We start from the raw sequence: 17,166 nt of genomic DNA on the forward strand, positions 1-17,166 counted from the left end.
GAATGAACCCGGGGAATAAAGAAAAAGGAGGGGAGAAGTGGAGGATATTACGGCACAGCGGTTGACGGCAGTGTTCAATGAAACAGGGCCTTTAAGAGGGGACCAGCGATAGTGTCAGTAGCTACCAGATCCAGGGCCCAAGAAAGTGGATAGAGTGGATAGGGCAAGCAAGGGACGGGACCCGACGAGAGGGGCACTATCTTTAATGAAGCCTGGATTATGGCTCGCCCTGGCGAGATTTCGGGAGCCTTGCGCGAGGCATTCGCGCATCGGAGGCCCAGCACAGAGGCCGGCACGTGCGCAGCGAGTATAGTAAGCGGTGATTGGGTGAGATTGGCTAGGCGCCCTGATTTGTGACGTGAGAGCCCAAAAGCGGTTAGCGAAATGCTTGGCAGATTATCAGCGCAGTTGCGCAACCAAACGCATGGCCGGACAGCCTGGTCGAAGTCAGCCTTCATCAGCCTTAGATGCAGCACAGCCCCATGCCCAACAAGGGAACATTCTGCAGTTTGTCTTTGCCAACAATCAATCGCGAACAGGTATTTTCTGGGTTGAAGCGCTGTTTCATCTGTCGCAAAGAGAACAAGGAAAAAGAGCTTGTACGCTTTTGTCCGCGCGCTCATTCCTGCGAACACCATCTCAAGTTCTCCAAAAGCGTTAGGCTAGGCGCAAACAGCAGCACCACCACCCCATCACTTCGCAACCGTGACTATCCCCGCCCGTCAGTGCATCAGCCGGCGCAAGACCCTGTGAGTTCTTTGATTCACCTCCGACTCATACGCCGCTTAACGTCCGCTAGACAAAGGCATCCACGCACACAGCCTCTTGCGCTTGACCTGTGCTGCCTCCTCTCAACAGCACATCACGCTTTGTTTCTCAAGGCCTAATACGGGCTGCTTCATCGCAGCCGCACATAAATGGGCGCACTCTGCTCCAGGTCGGGGCCGGAGGATGGAGGACAGGACGACTACGACAGTCACCAGAGAAAACACAACATCAACACAACTTCAATGACGCAATCAACACGACAAACATCGCCTCCAACCTGGCGCCATCCGCCAGGCGCGCTGACTCTAGCTGAGGCCCTCGCTGCCAAGAGCCATATTGAGGCTCTCAATGGTGAGATCGCGGGCAGGAGGCCGATTTTTGAGGCAGAGGATGCGGGGACGACCGGTTCAACAGCTGCCGAATCTGATGATCCCCGCACAAGAGATTACTTCAAGTTGCGACAAAGCATCGTGACATGCGAAAGGACACTGGATTTTGACCATCCGTGTCGGAGAGGGGCGACACCAGATGAGCGGCGCGCCGATGCTATTATTCAGGAGTTGAAGCGCAGGGACGAGGCGAATGTCTACGAAAAGGCCCCTTCACGGACGGGCTACGGTGGACAGCTACACCCTCGGTTCCCCGGAGATCACTTCTTGTCAAACAAGAGCCTCATCGACCAGACCGACCTCTTCGCTGTGGCACGGCGCATGCCCAAGGGCGGCCACCTACACATCCACTTCAACGCCTGCTTGGCTCCTCATGTTCTGTTGAACATCGCAAAGGATATGGATCGCATGTTCATCACAAGCGACTTGCCCCTGGTATCCGACGATGATTGCTCAAACTTTGATCGCTGCGAGATCCAGTTCTCCCTCCTGAGCCCCGAGAAAGAGACCCCTGGAAACTTGTTTAGCGCTACATACAAAGCTCGACAGACCATGAAGCTTAGCAGATTCCTCGAGATGTTCCCCCAAATATACACAAAAGGAGCAACTGCCGACGAGTGGTTACTGGAGAAGCTCATGTTCCATGAGGAAGAGGCGCATAACTCCCTACAGACGGCATGCGGGTAAGCCTTTCTTGTTTTGTACACTCACTTACCGGAATGATATTGATAGATTATAGGGCTTGGGAAAAGTTCAATGGACGAACAAGGATGATGAAGGGTCTCTTCAACTACGAGACAGCATACCGACGATACACACGGCTCTGCCTCGAGGACTTTATGAAGGACAACATCACCTATGCTGAAATCCGGCCGAATTTTATGACGAGCAATCAGCTTTGGAACGACGACGGTACCAAGCTTATTGACAATAAGGGTATTATGGAGCTCATCATCAGCGAGGTGAATAGCTTCCAGGCCGACATGAAGGCACAAGGCAGGTTCTTTGGCGGGCTCAAGGTTATTTACTGCACCCCTCGATCATTTCCACCTGAGAAGATCGAGGCTGCTCTCACTGAATGTCTCGAGTTCAAGAAGGTCTGGCCAGAGTGGATCGCAGGTAAGTAACCACATGGACATGCCGTCCTTTGCGTGAGTCCAGATTGCTCACTATGTAATAGGTTTCGATCTTGTTGGCGAAGAGTCCAAGGGACGGCCCATCAAGGACTTTATCCCCGAGCTTCTCAAGTTCCAGGAGAACTGTGAAGCTGCTAAATTGGAAATCCCTTTCCTGTTTCACTGCGGTGAGACCTTGGATATGGGAACTGATACAGACGGCAATTTGATCGATGCCCTACTTCTCAAGTCGAAGCGCATCGGGCATGGTTTCGCGCTCGCAAAGCACCCATACGTCATGCAGCTCATGAAGGAGCGTGGCATCTGTCTCGAACTGTGCCCCATCTCCAACGAGATTTTGGGTCTTACGCCCCGTGTCAGCGGACATACTATGTATCAGCTCTTGGCCAACAATGTCAACTGCACAGTCAGCTCTGACAATGGAACGCTGTTCCGGTAAGCTACCTATGGAAGTCTCACATTAACACTCAACTGACAATTGTATCTAGATCTTCTCTATCGCACGACTTCTATCAGGTCATGGTCGGCAAGGCGGACATGGGGCTCTTCGGATGGAAGCAGCTTGTGCTGTGGAGTCTCAAGCACGCCTGCCTCGATCAGTCGGAATACGCCCGTGTGTACGCTCACTGGGAGACAGAGTGGAAGGAATTTGTGAAATGGGTGATCCAAACGTATGGTGAGGACATCAAGGCTGAGTAAAAGAGTGTTGAGCGGACTCAGCCGGGATGATGAACGAAGATCGCCGTGTGACGATTGGCCAGTCTCTCAACTCCTTGCGCCCGTCCCTGGCTTTCAACTGTGGAAGAATCAGGAGACAACAGGCAACTGTTGAGGGATATGTCGATATGGACCCGCTTTATCTCCAACGGCATGAAGAGCGTTGGATGGAAGCGTACACACGACAGGCAAATGCAGCCGATAGACCCAAGACTTGATCGCTCAAGAGGTCAGTATCAAATGAGAGGCGAGAAAGAGCGAGACGAGGAAAGATACAAGGCGCAAACGACACGTACGGAAACTGAATGATGCTTTGATGATCGGATACCCTAGAAGTTCCTAGTTTCTCTACTATCTAGTTGATGCCCGCGCGCAACAGATATCGAGGCTTGGTTGATGCGCTGAACACAAAGGGAGGCTGGACACGGGGGCGAGCGACAAGGTTTGTTTGTTTGTATATATTCTTTGCTGCTTTTGCGTTCCATTGTTGCTGTTTTACCAATGCCCTCGTACCACTTATACCGAGGCATACTTCAATTTTCAACTGTTTTCTCGAGAAAATACCCTCACATATGTGAATTCACTGATGTCATTCGTCCGTGGGAGAGGCTGAGCTGAGCGTTGATGACGGTTTCGTGGAGGCGCGGAAGCTGTTGCCGTGGCGCAGCTCGCAGCTGTGATCGAATAACGGCAGGATCCACCTGAGGACCCTTTCTTTCTCAACTCTTGAGCTGAGATGCGACCCCTTCCTTATTTCCAACATTAATCCTTCAACATTTTACTCTTCTTCTTTCATGACTGATCTATAGTACTGTGCCTTATTCGTGCTCTTTTATTCTTAGACTTTGGACTTGGCTTCTTGCTTGTCCTGATCCCACCAACCGTTACACCTTACTGCTGCTCCTATTTCGACCCCTTGCTTGGCGTTGCATCGACAGCAGCATCAGCATCTTGGACATCTAGAATTGTCAAATGGCCGAGCCCGGTGATCCAGGATGGAAATGGTTCCCCAATGTCAAAAGAAGTTGGTCGCTGGACGTCGTGACGCTTCTCGCCGTAATTGGCGAGTCGTCCATGACTGAGCACTCTCAGACCATCACGGCATCTCTCCTATGCCTCCTCCCCCGACTCATCCCCGCGCCTCAGGCCCTTCTCAAGCCTTCTCGCCCAGGTCGAATGCCTGAAACATTGGCAAAAATGACGGGCGTCTACAGCGGGACGACACTCGACTCTGTGGGGTTCTTTGCAACCATCATCACACCTTTGGATGCGCTTCCTGCTTTTAGCTTCCGGGTACTTGAGATCAAGCATAGCGACCAAAGCCACTTTGGCGATGTTGGGATGCGATTTCCCTCCCGTAAGGATAGTTGGTATCGCCGAGGTCTTGATTTTATAAAACAAAGGCGTTCGAGCTCATTCATAAAAGACAATGAGTCTAATGGCGGCCAAGAACTGCGACCCAACCGCATTCCTCGATCTCCCGCACTAGAAGATGGTGGGCTCCCTCTCCCGGCATCAGCAACCCCAACTCCGGCACGAAAAACTACAATTCGACTTCCAGAGGACACTGCCCAAGACGAGAACTCTGCGCCCCCAAAGCCGCTTGCGCGCCGAGCCACAGCCAAGTCAGTGTTTCAGGATATGCTTGCGAACCCAACTTTTGCCAACACCAAGAAACGCCCTGCTGTCCCTGCCGAACTTTTCTCCCCGATACACGTCCTTTCCGTCTTCTCCTGCTTTCTCAGCATAGCTATAGTGGGCTGCGCTATTCGTTGGAGGGATGGTAATGCTATTCTGGCTGTGTCTCTCATATCCTTCGCCTCGAGTGTGGTTGGATATGCTTCCTTCTGGCACCCCATCCTCATGAACCGCAAGCACACCAACGAAGTGCCTAGAGGCGATGTCATGATCCGCACACGCGAGGGTGCTTTTATCCTCATCAAGTGCACAGAAGAGGTCGCCCGTGAGCTCTACTCAGGCACTGAAGAGTGCCATTACCACGTTGGTGATCGCAGCTATCGACTTCTCATGGCACTTGGGACTACCCTGCTCATGTTGAGCGTCGTTCTTCTTGGAAATTGCACATGGAACTCGCAGATCTTCATTGGTGGATCGTACATTGTTCTCAATGGTCTCTATTGGGGCCTGGGCATGCTGCCTCCTTCATACTTCTGGGACCTCTCGCGGTATACATGGGAGGATGTTACTCGTGACGATGCTAAGAACGCCCACCTGATCACGGATTCCTCAGACCAGCGAGAAGGCTATCCAAGCTACACACGCACTCTGTGGTACGCTATTCGCGAGACCAGGCGTACAGGTTGGGTTTCTCGGAGCGGAGCTGCTCCCGGGACGGATCAGTGGAAGAAATGGCTGGCAGAAGCCTTGGAGAATGCCGGGAAAGGAAAGAGAGATTGGGAATCTGTTGCGAGGAAGGATGTTATCATGAAGGAAAACCTCGGCGACGAGGAATTTCTCGACGAAGCAGCTCAACATGCACCAGCGACAGAGGTTCAGACCGCCAAGAGACGACACCACCAAGACTGGGACAAGGATGCGACGTTTTAGATCAACTGAGTCGCTTGTTCTGGACAATGGCACAGGAAAGCGCCCATGCTAATACGTTGATTGATGAGGATACGATTATGGATAATGGATCTTGTGCGGGCAACTTTGTTTGGGAGCGATGGGATGATACCAGGAAATCTCCAGTTTGTATTTCTATAGACTGTGCAAAGCATGGCGTTCTTCTTCCAACGGATATAATACTAAAAGACGACGAAACCAAGGGATCTGATGCCCCCGGATACAATAGAAAAACCATACTGTTTGCAACTTTTAAAATGTCATGCTTCTATGCCTTTCTGGCGCGCGACCGTCTCGTGTCCTAAACGCCGGCTCTCCGTAAAGAAAATGCGCCATGGCCCCCCTTTTTGATACTCTCCAAGGTCCAGTAACCAGGTATAGGGGCCGATTTAATCGTCAAAGTAGATGCCCTTCTTCTCCGAGATGTCAATCGCACCGCCGCGGTAGCTGCCCCTCTTCTTCTTGTTCTTCTCTTTGGTGAAGCCCTTGCCCTTGGTCACGATCAGGTCCTCGTGCGCGCGCTGCGAGTAGGCGATGGGGACGTATTCGTTGGACGCAAACTTGGGGTCGACCTTGATGTTCTTGGGGATACGCGAGAAGGGCTCGTTCTGCTTCTTGCGACCGTTTGTCAGGACGGGGTCAGGGGGCAGGGGAGGGTTCGTCGAGTCTGTCTCGGCCTCCGGAGACTCCTTGCCGTCTAGGGTGACGGACGAGTCGGACGAGTCCTTAACCTCCTTGCCCTTTTTGCCCTTCTTGTTGTCTGAATCAGAGTCAGAATCTGAAGAGTCGGATGAGGACGACGAGCCATCAGAGTCGGGTAGTGGCACCTGAGCCGCAGTCTCAGCATCAGCCTCATCGTCAGAGTCGGAGTCGGAATCAGAATCAGAGTCCGAGCCCGAGTCAGAATCCGAGCTGGAGCTGGAGCTAGAGCTGGAACTAGAGGAGTCAGAGTCGGATTCGGCGTTCTCATCGTCGGAATCACTGTCCGAGTCGCTGGAGCTGGAGCTAGAGCTCGAGTCGGATTCAGAGCTAGAAGACTGGTCCCGCTTCTGCTTCTTCGCTCGCGGCTCGTCGTCGGAATCAGAGTCAGAGGAGCTCGAATCGGATTCGGAGTCGGAGGAAGACTCGGAGGAGCTATCGTCGACGGGGGCCTTGCGCTTGAGGTTCTTAGTCGCCTTGGGCTTGGGGGCTTCGTCTTCGCTCTCGCTCTCGCTGCTGCTGCTTGAGCTCTCAGAGGACGAGTCGGCGTCCTTCATATCCACATCCTCCCCATCGTCGCTGGAATCGCTGTCCTCCGAGCTGCTCGACTTCTTCGCAGAAGCCTTCTTCTTGTTGGACTTGCTGGGCTTGGCGCTGGCCTCGCCCTTGGAAGCCTCCCAGGTCTGGAAAACGCTGACGAGCGAAGCGCTGGTCTCGGCGCCAGTCGCCTGCCAGCCCTTCTTCTCTCTCTGCTTCTTGAAAGCATCGTGGGCACCCTTGAAAGCGTGATCGGAGAGGAAAGACTCTACCAAGTCCATCAGCTGGCCGGGGGGAGGCGCAGAGGCGGTATCATCGCTCTTGGCCGCGGTGGCCTTGTTGCTCTTCTTGCCCATGGTGTCTGCGGAGGGCTTGACGGGGTTCAAGGGGTTGTTGGAGAATAGCCACGAGGGAGGGTTCTGTTTCGAGCCAGACATGTGCTGATGCCACGAAGCAAAGGCTAAAAAGTCGGAATGGCGGAGGAATTGGAAGGTTGAAGTTGGCCAAAAATTATTTCTTTGAGGCTGGAAGAAGCAGGGGATCGACAATGGCTGCTGGAAAATTTCTGTGGACTTGGTGGGGCCCGTGCTGTTATCAGTGCTTATCGAGGAGCTCCACTGTTTAACCAGGGATGATGGTAAGTACACTTGACATGGTCCCTGAGGAGAGAAGTATGACTTGTTAGCATCGGGGAAAAAGGTACTTGAAATGATATGTAGAACAGGCGATGCAAGCTGTACCATCGTATTGGAGAAACCTTTTGATGGCGCTAGCTCAGGGCAGGGTACCTTACTCCAGCCGCCGTCCCTCAGCGACCGAAGCACGTCCCAGCAGCTGCATCATCGCCTCTTTGGGTTTCTCAAACAAAACAATCCCCAGCTTTGACTCTGTCTACTTTCGTTCCCATCACGATACATGCCCCAGCGATCCTCCACTCGAAATCCCTTGTTTACACCCGAATCGGAAAAATCATTCGAAAACCTCGATTGCTGGTCTCTTCTTTTACCAGACCGTCCTTGCAGCGATCTTCTGATCCAGCTCTGATGGTGTTCTCTTTGTTGCGACTGGGCGACAACCACTTTGCATCGCAATCATGAACGCCACGAAGCGCAAGTTCAACACCCTTTTGCAAGGAATCGGTTCTTCACACTCGAAAACAGGCGATGATGCCGTGCCACATACTGAGGCTGGTTCCTCGCCTTCGCGCCTTGCAACCTCAAGCTCTCCGGGCTTGACAGCACGTGTATCTGGTGTCGATGCCGAGTTACTCCAGAAACGTCGACGGCTTGGCCTGCCAGATTCGACGGCACCTGTCCTAGCTAAGAAGGGTAGCCTAACGGCTACCATTTCTTCCATTGTTTCCCGACGACCGCAAGCTCGGGATCCCTTGAAAAGCCTCAAAGAATCACCAGCAAAGTATTCTCCGAGTGATCGGACCGAACTCTTGAGAAGACTGGCCACTTTTCAAGAAATAACAGATTGGACGCCCAAGCCGGACAAGGTGAATGAGGTGGAATGGGCTAAGAGAGGATGGGTATGCAATGGCAAAGAGACAGTGCGCTGTCTGCTTTGTCACCGAGAGCTGGTTGTTAAGCTCAACCGCAAAGTGGTTGACGGCAAAGAGGTTGCCGTGCTGGTGTCGTCCGAGATTGGTATGTTTCGTTGCATGGCGATGCCCTACCCACCATCTGACGTTTCGATAGAGGAGGCTTTGGTCGATAAATACGCTGACCTTATCGTTACCTCACACCAAGAGGATTGTCTATGGCGCAAGCGAGGCTGTGACGGTAGGTTACTACGCTTGGAGAGAGTCAACTTCAAAGTACTGACATCCTGTTCCCAGATTCTCTTCTTCGCCTGTCTCTCGCCAACACGAGCAGCAGTCTCAAGTCTCTACGAGAACGATACGATGAGCTCCTGTCGAGAAAATCCTTCCTTCCCTATGAGTTCAATCTTCGTCTTCCAGACGAGTTAAAGCTTGACGAAATTCTTGCCCAACTGCCCACTGATTTCTTCACCAACCCGGCGCCTGCCAACCCCGAAGTTGGATCTCGCCCTAACCGAGTTGCGCTGGCGCTTGCTCTGATGGGATGGCAGGGACTCGATAATCCTCGCATTGGTGCTGTCCCTAATTCCGCATCTTGCCATACCTGCCTCAGACGGCTAGGGCTTTGGATGTTCAAGAGCAAGGAGGTTGCGGACGACGGCGAGGTTCTTGTTCCTGCTCCCATGGACTTCCTGGACCCCGTTAGGGAACATCGTTTCTTCTGCCCCTGGTCCAACCCGGAGACCCAACGTCAGAGCCATGCCCATACTCGACCTGAGCAGGACTTGCCGGGGTGGAGAGTGTTGATGCAGACACTGGCCAATGACGCCCATCTTCGTAGCGTCTATGAAGGCCGCTCACCAGCACGACACCGAGCTCAACGATCGATCGGAGCCCCCTCAACCCCGCGGAGACCTGGGACTGCTGCCTCTATCACCACACCACAAACACTGCCGGCCATACGCACCGCCACCCCAGACTCTGCTGGTGTAATGGGCTCGGATCATGTTGAAGAGGACGAAAAGGAGCGGGACGCAAAAGACAAGGAACGATGGGCAAGATTGAGGAGAGTGAAGAGTTTGTTCGACAACAAGGGCAGCAGAAAGCTGCGGCACTCTATAAGCCGTTCTCTCAGCCGACCAGGAACAGCGCACTCGACAAAGTCGGGAGGAGGCCAGAAAGAATGATGTACATTGTATGGATTGTTTGGAGTATGAGCCTGATGATACCATAATTGCGGAAATAGGTAGTATGAGTGGCGCGAGATGCTTTTGGGAACATGATCAACTTTTGACTCAATATTGAATGTTCGAGCAAGGTTCCTTCGACTGGATTTTGTGGTGACGTCTGTGTGTTGCGCCGACCAACGTCCATATGCGAGTGGGATAGGTGAATGGTCGTCTGCCGTGACTAGGCTTTCCATACGATATCATCGAAGGAAACAATTTCCCCGGTGTAGGTCTTTGTCTCGTCCTGCTTCTCAACTCTTCCTTTAATGTCGTATCCAGCGAGTTCGAGGATTGCGAGGCGCACACCCCCAATTCCGGCTCCATTGCCCGTCCGGCGCTGTGTCTCCATTCCGGCTGCCGTAGCATATATACTCGTTATACGGTCCGATCCCTCTCTCCACTTGCCAGGGGCAAGTCTATCCTGCCTTTCTAGCTCCTTTTCGATTTCTTGGGAGAGAGCGAGGCATTCAACCGGCCATTCTTCGCCACATTTGTCCGCCTTGGTGATCACGACTAGAGTCCTCGTGTTTGTTCGAGCAAGTGTCTTGAGCATCCATGTGTCCATCTCATAATTGTCCTTTTCGGCGGGTATCAAAATGATGGCGCCTCGTAGCGTCTTCCTGTGGGTAAGATACTGGACGATTGTCTCGCCCCAACTCGCCTTACTCCTGTATCCATAGCCTGGTGTATCCATGAGGATAAGGCTATGCTTGGGGGGAGCATCACCCTTGCGGATGAGCTCGGGAGCGATCTTTGGCCGGGGTCCGACTCCATAGGCATTCATTGTAGTTGTCTTTCCCGCCCGGTGGCTCACTTTGGCGAGATGAAAGTCGCCGACGAGCGAGTTTAGAAAGTGCGACTTGCCAGCGTTGGAAGCCCCGACAATGACAATCTCGGGGATGTGATCGTTTTCGGCGTGATGGGTATTGGATGCTGCCGAGTAAAGCAGCTCAGTCGACTGCTGAAAGAATTTTGCAGCTGCAGCTTGAGCTGGCCTTTCCTTTTCAATGGCTTGAGCTGACTGAACATTGCCATTCTTGTAACAAATGGACGTTTTCCAAAATAGGACCCGGTTATGGCCGCCCATGCCCCGCGAGCCCTCCTTGGGTGGTCTGCCATGTCTGGCATTTTCATGATCGAGTGCTATAGATGCGAGAATCCTTTGACCACTTGTCCTTTCGCCACTTGTCCTTTGGCCGCTTTTCCTTTGACCAATTCTCCTTTGGCCACTTGGCTTGAGATTTTCAGCTGGGGAAAAGGCGAGGCTTTCGCGGGAGCTGGGGCCTCGGGCTCTGTGTTGTTTTTTTGATGTGCGAGTACCGGACTTATGTTGGTACCGTTGACCGGAAATCGAGGAGAATGGGCGTGCAGTTACTTGTTGGGGTCGTAGGGGAGAAGAGATAGGTTTGCTAGGTCCGAAGGCGCGTAATAGCCGCCGCCGCATCATTTTGAAGACTTGCCCTCGTGGTGAAGAGTAGATTGTTTGGTGATTGTCAGATATCTGACCCAGACTAGTCGTCCAATGACGAAACAACAAAAATGTGAAATATTGAGGCAAGGGGACGAAAAATTACGATCAGGCATTCGCGAGGGTGAGTTTGAGTAGAGAGGATGAATTTGAGCTGGTTTGAGTGAAGCATCACGACCAAACGATTTCCAAGAGACGCATCACGTGATAGAAGAAGCTGCACAACTCCAGGAGATCCACTAGCATTACTGTAAAGATGGGCTGAGAGCGGCTCAAAACAAAAGTCTACGTTCTTAGAGGCCTATAACTTTGACTCTACTGCGTGGAATGTGTTTTGAAGGTGGCGGCATCTTCTCATAGCCAAGCTGGCCTAGGCTTTTTTTACCTGAATATCGTCAACAGGCTCTGTCTCACTCTTGCCGATTCTCGGCACCCACGAATATGACTACCACCAACCTCACAGAGCTTGACGCCCATGAGCAGCCCTCGGATGAAATGCGGGCGGAGTGGAAGAGCTTCATGCGTCAAGACCAGAAAAGCCTCCTCGATGACCCTCGCATTGATGATCCTCGCGCTCCGCTGGAAAAGTCTGGCTTCCGTACAGTCACGACACTTTCAAGAGCGCAGATTGCAAGCAGCTTCGCTCACCTGAATCCTGACCTTGCCTCTGAAGCCGAAGGCGACGTCTCCGTTATTCATCATCCCCTGATACCGGGTTCGTTGAGAATCCATTTCTGCCTCGCATTGATAATCGGGTAAACTAACAAGTGATCTAGGCCTTCTTATCCTTCCATCGCTACTCCCGCCGATGGTGCAGAGGGATCTGTTGGACCGTCTAGTACATCGCGATCTAAGTAACCCGAAGCATCAGACCAACCTCCATCTCCATTATGACCTCCCATACCCAGAAGGTCAGCAAGATGACGAAACGTCGTTCTTCGCCCTTCACCCAGATAGTCCCGCCTCATTCATCCCCAAAGACCCCAACGTCCACAAACCACTCTCCATCAAACAGGTTTTGCAACGAAAACTGCACTGGGTCACGCTGGGTGGCCAATACGATTGGACAAACCGCGTGTACCCTGACCAATTGCCTCCTCAGTTTCCCGACGACATCTCCCGCTTCCTGGAGGGTCTCTTTCCCGAGACGGTCGCCCAGGCGGCCATTCTCAACTTTTACACCCCGGGAGACACCATGATGATGCATCGGGACGTCAGCGAGGAGACCGACAAGGGCCTCATTAGCCTTAGTCTGGGCTGTGATGGCCTCTTCATGATCGCACCGAATGCCGCCCAGCCGCCGAAGAGCGAAGTAGCTGGTCACAAGGAGTACTTGCTGTTGAGGTTGAGATCCGGAGACGCCATCTACATGACTCAGGAATCCAGATCTGCCTGGCATGGAGTGCCAAAAGTGCTCAAGGGCACATGCCCTGGCTACCTAGAGGATTGGCCGGCTCGCGAGGATGGCAAGTTTGATGAGTGGAAGGGATGGATGAAAAGCAAGAGGATCAACCTCAATGTTCGGCAAATGAAAGATTAAACCACCAAGTCTGAAATGGTTAGAGTTGTTGTGAGCTTGGATCTAAGGAAAGCAGGGATAAATCATGACGCTTGGTGTCTTGCTGTTTCTGTTGCGATCTTGTGCATTTCTTCATTCAAGGGAAGCGCTTATTAGTAAGGGGCTGCCTCTCTTACGCTGTCATAAATTAATACAGAGTGACTGGCTAGGTGGTTGCTCGTCTGCTTTGAGGATTGTATATCATCTCGCCATATCTCCATAGCCCCAAACGCCTGATCAAGCAAAGCCGAACCCCTGTGCATTTTCCAACGCCATTCCGAGCCGTTCCCTCAATACGTCTTTATCTCTATATTCGGGAAGAAGGAGAGTCCCGTAACATGTATAAGCCGTGGGCAAGTGCCCGCCATCCCCCTCTTCCTCTCCGTTTTTCTGAATCACGAACTGAAGATTTTTGATGCCTCCAACTGGAACTCGGTCTGAGGATGTCACGAACTCCAGCAGCTTGCGTTTCATCCTATCGTCGTACCTTCTCACGACAGACCAGAAGTCTTTAACAGTATGATGCGACGCGTCCCAGCCGACGTAGCGTGCATACCGTTTGAGTTCCGAGATGTCAATTTCTTGGATGCCTTCCACCAGTGACTGCAGAGTGGAGGGGCTGAGTAGAGAAAGTGATTTCTTGTCTAGGCATGCGTTGAAGCCACGTTCGAAGGCAATGTATTGCCGCCGAATGGAGATGTCCGTGAGATAGCGAATGTAATGAGTGACATAATCATCTCGGTTCTCGTTCGTCACCAGGGGGGCGTCGTCTGGGTTCGAAGTCTGGGGCGGAGCGACATCATCTGAGCTTGCAGCTGCCCTGGGCCAAACCACGCTCCTGTCTGCAGACATTTCCCTGGTGATGTTGGTACCCAAGGCAGAAACTGAAAACTCGTAGGTGCGGGCAAAGATATCCTCAACCAGACCATCCTTTTCGTCCCATTCTAGGAGTGTTGTCAACCCGCTCGCCAGATCCGGCCACCCATCAGCAATATGGTGAAGCTCTGCGACCGGCTTGCCCAGTAGTTTCCGGTACAGGGCCATGGGAAAGGTGATAGGCAGGGTCAGCCCATTGAACAGGGCCAGTGACATCAAGAGTCCGACGAGCTCATACTTCCAATCTTCGGTGAGTGACCCAGGGGCAAACCAGGCCATGCGTGTCCGATCGTCGACTGTGAAGGCGCCATATGCAGGGTCCAAGCACTCTGCGATGGCCAATCGAAAAAACTCTTGCTGAACACCTCCCGAATCGAAGCCCTCTTCCCCGCCTTCCTCTCCCAAATGCACCTTCAATGGGCGGAGAAGCTCCCTCTCTTCCCGCCTCCATAGTTGGTCGAACGCATCTCGAGCAACATTTTTGCGACTTATTTCGAGTATCAGGTATTTGGATGAGCCTGTTTTCAAGAGGTCTTGCAACACCCTCTTGTGGTGTGGGTTGGTGACGAGACTTCCAGGGTCAATGATGGCGCTCATCCGAGTTTTGAGAGAGCTCGACTCCTCAAACACGCGACTCATCCGAGCGAAATTGATAGAGCGGAAGAATGAGACTAGGGTATCGGGGCTGAATATGTAAGGATAGTCCAAGATATGTCGTCTCCAGCGCGTCGAAGAAAAAGATAACCAGTCAACCGGCATTTCAACCGAGTCCAATCGGTCTGATAGGTAATCAACACGGAATTGGATATCGCCTAGAAGGAGGAGGTTTCTGTTAGTGTCTATGTTTGAGGTTAGCATGAGATTTGTTACCGCTTTGCAAACACTACGGCTAGAGGTTGTCAACTTACGCATGGTCTCGATGAATGACAAGGCTCCTCCGAAGGGTCCATCCATGGCGAAGTCGGGTTTTCCATTCCACTCGTTCAAGATGATGGTACGGGCCCAATCGAGAAGCACTGTCGGAACGCGTGTTTCGTGCAAGAGGCGTTCAGAATGCGCGAACTCTAGCACCGAGGCCGAGCCCGTGCTGAGAAAGTCGAGCTGGCTTACAAGAGGCTGTAGGATATCGGGGTCGGGAGTTTTGATGTTTGAGGCAGCTGGAGAGCATGTCATGTCTGCAAAACAACGCCTGGCTGTAATTGCGCAAAATAATCGTCGGGCAAGTCTGACGGCTAGGTCGTTCGAGAAAACATCATCATACCCTAAACAACGAGATGAGGGCTGCCGTGCTACCGCGGTACCGCCAGCAAGTGTCAGGCCGTTGGAGCGTATTCGCGACATCTCGTACAAGGTGCGTGAGTCAGGCACAACCGGCGCCGCAGCGACCAAAGCATGCATGCAGATGGACATCAAGTACCCTGCATCAACACTTGAGAGCCCTTCGGCACCTCGTTGAACCTTCCTGCCCCTGACCCCAGCCAAGCGATGTACTTGAATGTCTTGTGAAGGGACAAACAAGCGCCCCGCTGCCAACCAAAGGCTGTGAAGAACAAGACTTGATGCAACGTGGTTCATGCGATAGAGACAATACCATAGAGTCTGGGAGTCGTAGAGTTTATTGTCGCAGGTGAAAGACTGCACCACAGCCTTCGGGTCCATGAGAACATTGAAAAGAGTTTGCTCATTGAAACCCTTCCATTGCTTCTTGGAGATAGTCGTGGGAGAGGACGATCGACGACACAAGGGATGTGAGGCGTTTTCCGGCTTGGGATATGTGTTGCCCGTTTCCTGGGGCGTGGCAAGGTAGCTCTCTAAGGTCCCATCTTCTTCGTAAACGTCACATATGAAGTTGATAAGATCAACATTAAGTCGGGATAACGCCTGGGGCAAGGTTTCATTCAACCACACAGATAGAGGCTCTGCGTCTTCCTCAACGGAGTCTTTCACCTGTAGCACCTGGGCACCATGTTTAGGATGACGGCTTGGCGTACCGAGATGCTCAGTGTTGTGCTCTTCTCGTGGTGCACATGGCGAAGATGGAGGAGAACCTGTCGGTATTGAAGGATGTGAGGGTTTTGTCACGTTTTCGAAAAAGGCGGGTCTTGCTGGCGCTTCTGGTATTGCCCGAGCTGACGTTGTGATAGTGGCCTTCGGTTGCGCTGGCTTGTCATGGAGGATACTGCTCATCCGAGGAGATAAGATGGTTGATTTGGTGTTGTCCCTTCTTTCGATGGGGTTTACTGGTTCGTAAGGCGTCTTCTTGGCTTTTGGGGATGCTCCACCCCTTGACTTCGAGATCGAGCCGTGCCCGGATCTAGCACCCTTGGCACAGAATGAAGCATCATTAAGTCCAATTTCAGGCTTTGGAGGGGCCATATCATGTGCTTCATTTGGCTTCGTGTTGGACCCAGATGGAGTGGATGCCTGACGTTCAGGGTGTGGTGCTGTCCGTTCCTGGGGAGTATTGACGTTGATTGCTGGTTTCGTCCGATGCGGCCCTGCGATGTCGTTGACTTGCTGCGACATGACCGTCATGCCTCGAGGTGTGAGCCATTCAAGCATCTTGAAGGTTACGGTTCCAAAAAGATTGGCGGCAAACGATCGATGATCTTTGCTAACGGGAGCCTCAACGACGCGGATATGAGGTGCATCGTCACTTTGCGTCGAGTTTGAAGCTTGGTTCGTATGGAATTTGGTGTCGGCATGAGTCGGATATGCCGGGTTGTTGGTGGAATTGAGCACTGTTCCTTGGAAGGAAGATGAACGCGAACGTTGACGAGTGGAAGGGTTATCCTTGCGCAGGATTGGGGATGCTTTGAGGGAAGATCTCTTGGAGTCGGGATGCGGAGGTGAAGGTGGTCGTGGAGAGAAGATCAAGTTACCAAGGGCTGCAGATGGCTCCTTGGATTTGCGGAGGAAGGGACATAATCCGTTTTCGGGATTGTCTTGACTAGCCAAGTATACAGCCAACGTTCTCGCGCTTGTCGCGTTGTACCTGCGGATGGGCGCTTTGCCGGCCAAACGGCGTCGACATGTGAAGCAGGTGGGTGTTGCGCAGTTGACGTTGTCGCAACCGTACCGCAGTTGAACCACGTATCTATTCGCAACAAGTTAGCGCTCTGCTGATTTTAGCTGCAATGTCTAGCACAAACCTCTCAACTAAAAGCTGAAAGTCGTGGCGGCGACTTGCGCGATGAATGGCATAAACCCGCGCCGGGTTCTCGATGTTTTGGACGTATGCTTCAAGTTCGGGCGGAGCGTCAGCAGGTAAGCGGGCGAAGGGCGCCTCTTGCCACAAGCCAGCGACCAGGTCGACGTCGGTCGCCGGCTCAATGGAAGAGACCCGTGGTCGAGAAATCTCGGGCGTCATGACATCTGAAGTCGAGGTCGCGCCACGACGGGCGATTGGGAAGCAAAGGCGTTGCTTGTGACAGGGTTGCGTGCGGTAAGGGGGTCGTGGTTCAGCTTCTCATTCCATCGGTCGAGATGTCGATATCGGTGTCGCTCGGCCGTTTGAGTCTCAGGAAGAAATGGGTATCAAGTCGATTATTATATAGCTTTATGGTCGTTATAATTGTTAGAGTGTGTATATGGTTGGGATTAGAAGGCAGAGCAATGATTGAAGTTGTGATGATGAGAGGAGCTGCTCGTCAGCCT

At 52.5% G+C, this 17,166-nt stretch overlaps 7 protein-coding genes across 7 annotated transcripts; 4 read left to right on the forward strand and 3 right to left on the reverse strand.

The window, feature by feature from the left end:
• Positions 1-917: 917 nt before the first annotated feature.
• Positions 918-2,992, forward strand: NCS54_00310100 (A-deaminase domain-containing protein; the record flags this gene model as incomplete). Its single annotated transcript, XM_053148686.1, has 4 exons — positions 918-1,840; positions 1,897-2,276; positions 2,338-2,728; positions 2,782-2,992. 4 exons carry the CDS (start codon positions 918-920, stop codon positions 2,990-2,992), a joined length of 1,905 nt encoding a protein of 634 aa, XP_053004661.1.
• Positions 2,993-3,982: 990 nt separating this feature from the next.
• NCS54_00310200 (Hypothetical protein) lies at positions 3,983-5,578 on the forward strand (the record flags this gene model as incomplete). The annotated part of the gene is made up of 1 exon (XM_053148687.1): positions 3,983-5,578. One exon carries the CDS (start codon positions 3,983-3,985, stop codon positions 5,576-5,578), a length of 1,596 nt encoding a protein of 531 aa, XP_053004662.1.
• A 407-nt stretch (positions 5,579-5,985) lies between these two features.
• On the reverse strand, positions 5,986-7,269 carry NCS54_00310300 (SRP40-C domain-containing protein; the record flags this gene model as incomplete). Its single annotated transcript, XM_053148688.1, has 1 exon — positions 5,986-7,269. The coding sequence occupies one exon, from the start codon at positions 7,267-7,269 to the stop codon at positions 5,986-5,988; it is 1,284 nt and encodes a 427-aa protein (XP_053004663.1).
• A 656-nt stretch (positions 7,270-7,925) lies between these two features.
• Positions 7,926-9,565, forward strand: NCS54_00310400 (Hypothetical protein; the record flags this gene model as incomplete). Its single annotated transcript, XM_053148689.1, has 3 exons — positions 7,926-8,484; positions 8,536-8,619; positions 8,676-9,565. 3 exons carry the CDS (start codon positions 7,926-7,928, stop codon positions 9,563-9,565), a joined length of 1,533 nt encoding a protein of 510 aa, XP_053004664.1.
• A 223-nt stretch (positions 9,566-9,788) lies between these two features.
• NCS54_00310500 (EngB-type G domain-containing protein) lies at positions 9,789-10,694 on the reverse strand (the record flags this gene model as incomplete). Its single annotated transcript, XM_053148690.1, has 1 exon — positions 9,789-10,694. The coding sequence occupies one exon, from the start codon at positions 10,692-10,694 to the stop codon at positions 9,789-9,791; it is 906 nt and encodes a 301-aa protein (XP_053004665.1).
• An 822-nt stretch (positions 10,695-11,516) lies between these two features.
• NCS54_00310600 (Fe2OG dioxygenase domain-containing protein) lies at positions 11,517-12,615 on the forward strand (the record flags this gene model as incomplete). The annotated part of the gene is made up of 2 exons (XM_053148691.1): positions 11,517-11,790; positions 11,852-12,615. The coding sequence occupies 2 exons, from the start codon at positions 11,517-11,519 to the stop codon at positions 12,613-12,615; spliced, it is 1,038 nt and encodes a 345-aa protein (XP_053004666.1).
• A 255-nt stretch (positions 12,616-12,870) lies between these two features.
• On the reverse strand, positions 12,871-16,879 carry NCS54_00310700 (HECT domain-containing protein; the record flags this gene model as incomplete). Its single annotated transcript, XM_053148692.1, has 3 exons — positions 12,871-14,348; positions 14,418-16,606; positions 16,662-16,879. 3 exons carry the CDS (start codon positions 16,877-16,879, stop codon positions 12,871-12,873), a joined length of 3,885 nt encoding a protein of 1,294 aa, XP_053004667.1.
• Positions 16,880-17,166: the final 287 nt, after the last annotated feature.

Source organism: Fusarium falciforme, chromosome 2, assembly GCF_026873545.1.
Source record: "Fusarium falciforme chromosome 2, complete sequence".
Lineage (NCBI taxonomy): Eukaryota > Fungi > Ascomycota > Sordariomycetes > Hypocreales > Nectriaceae > Fusarium > Fusarium falciforme.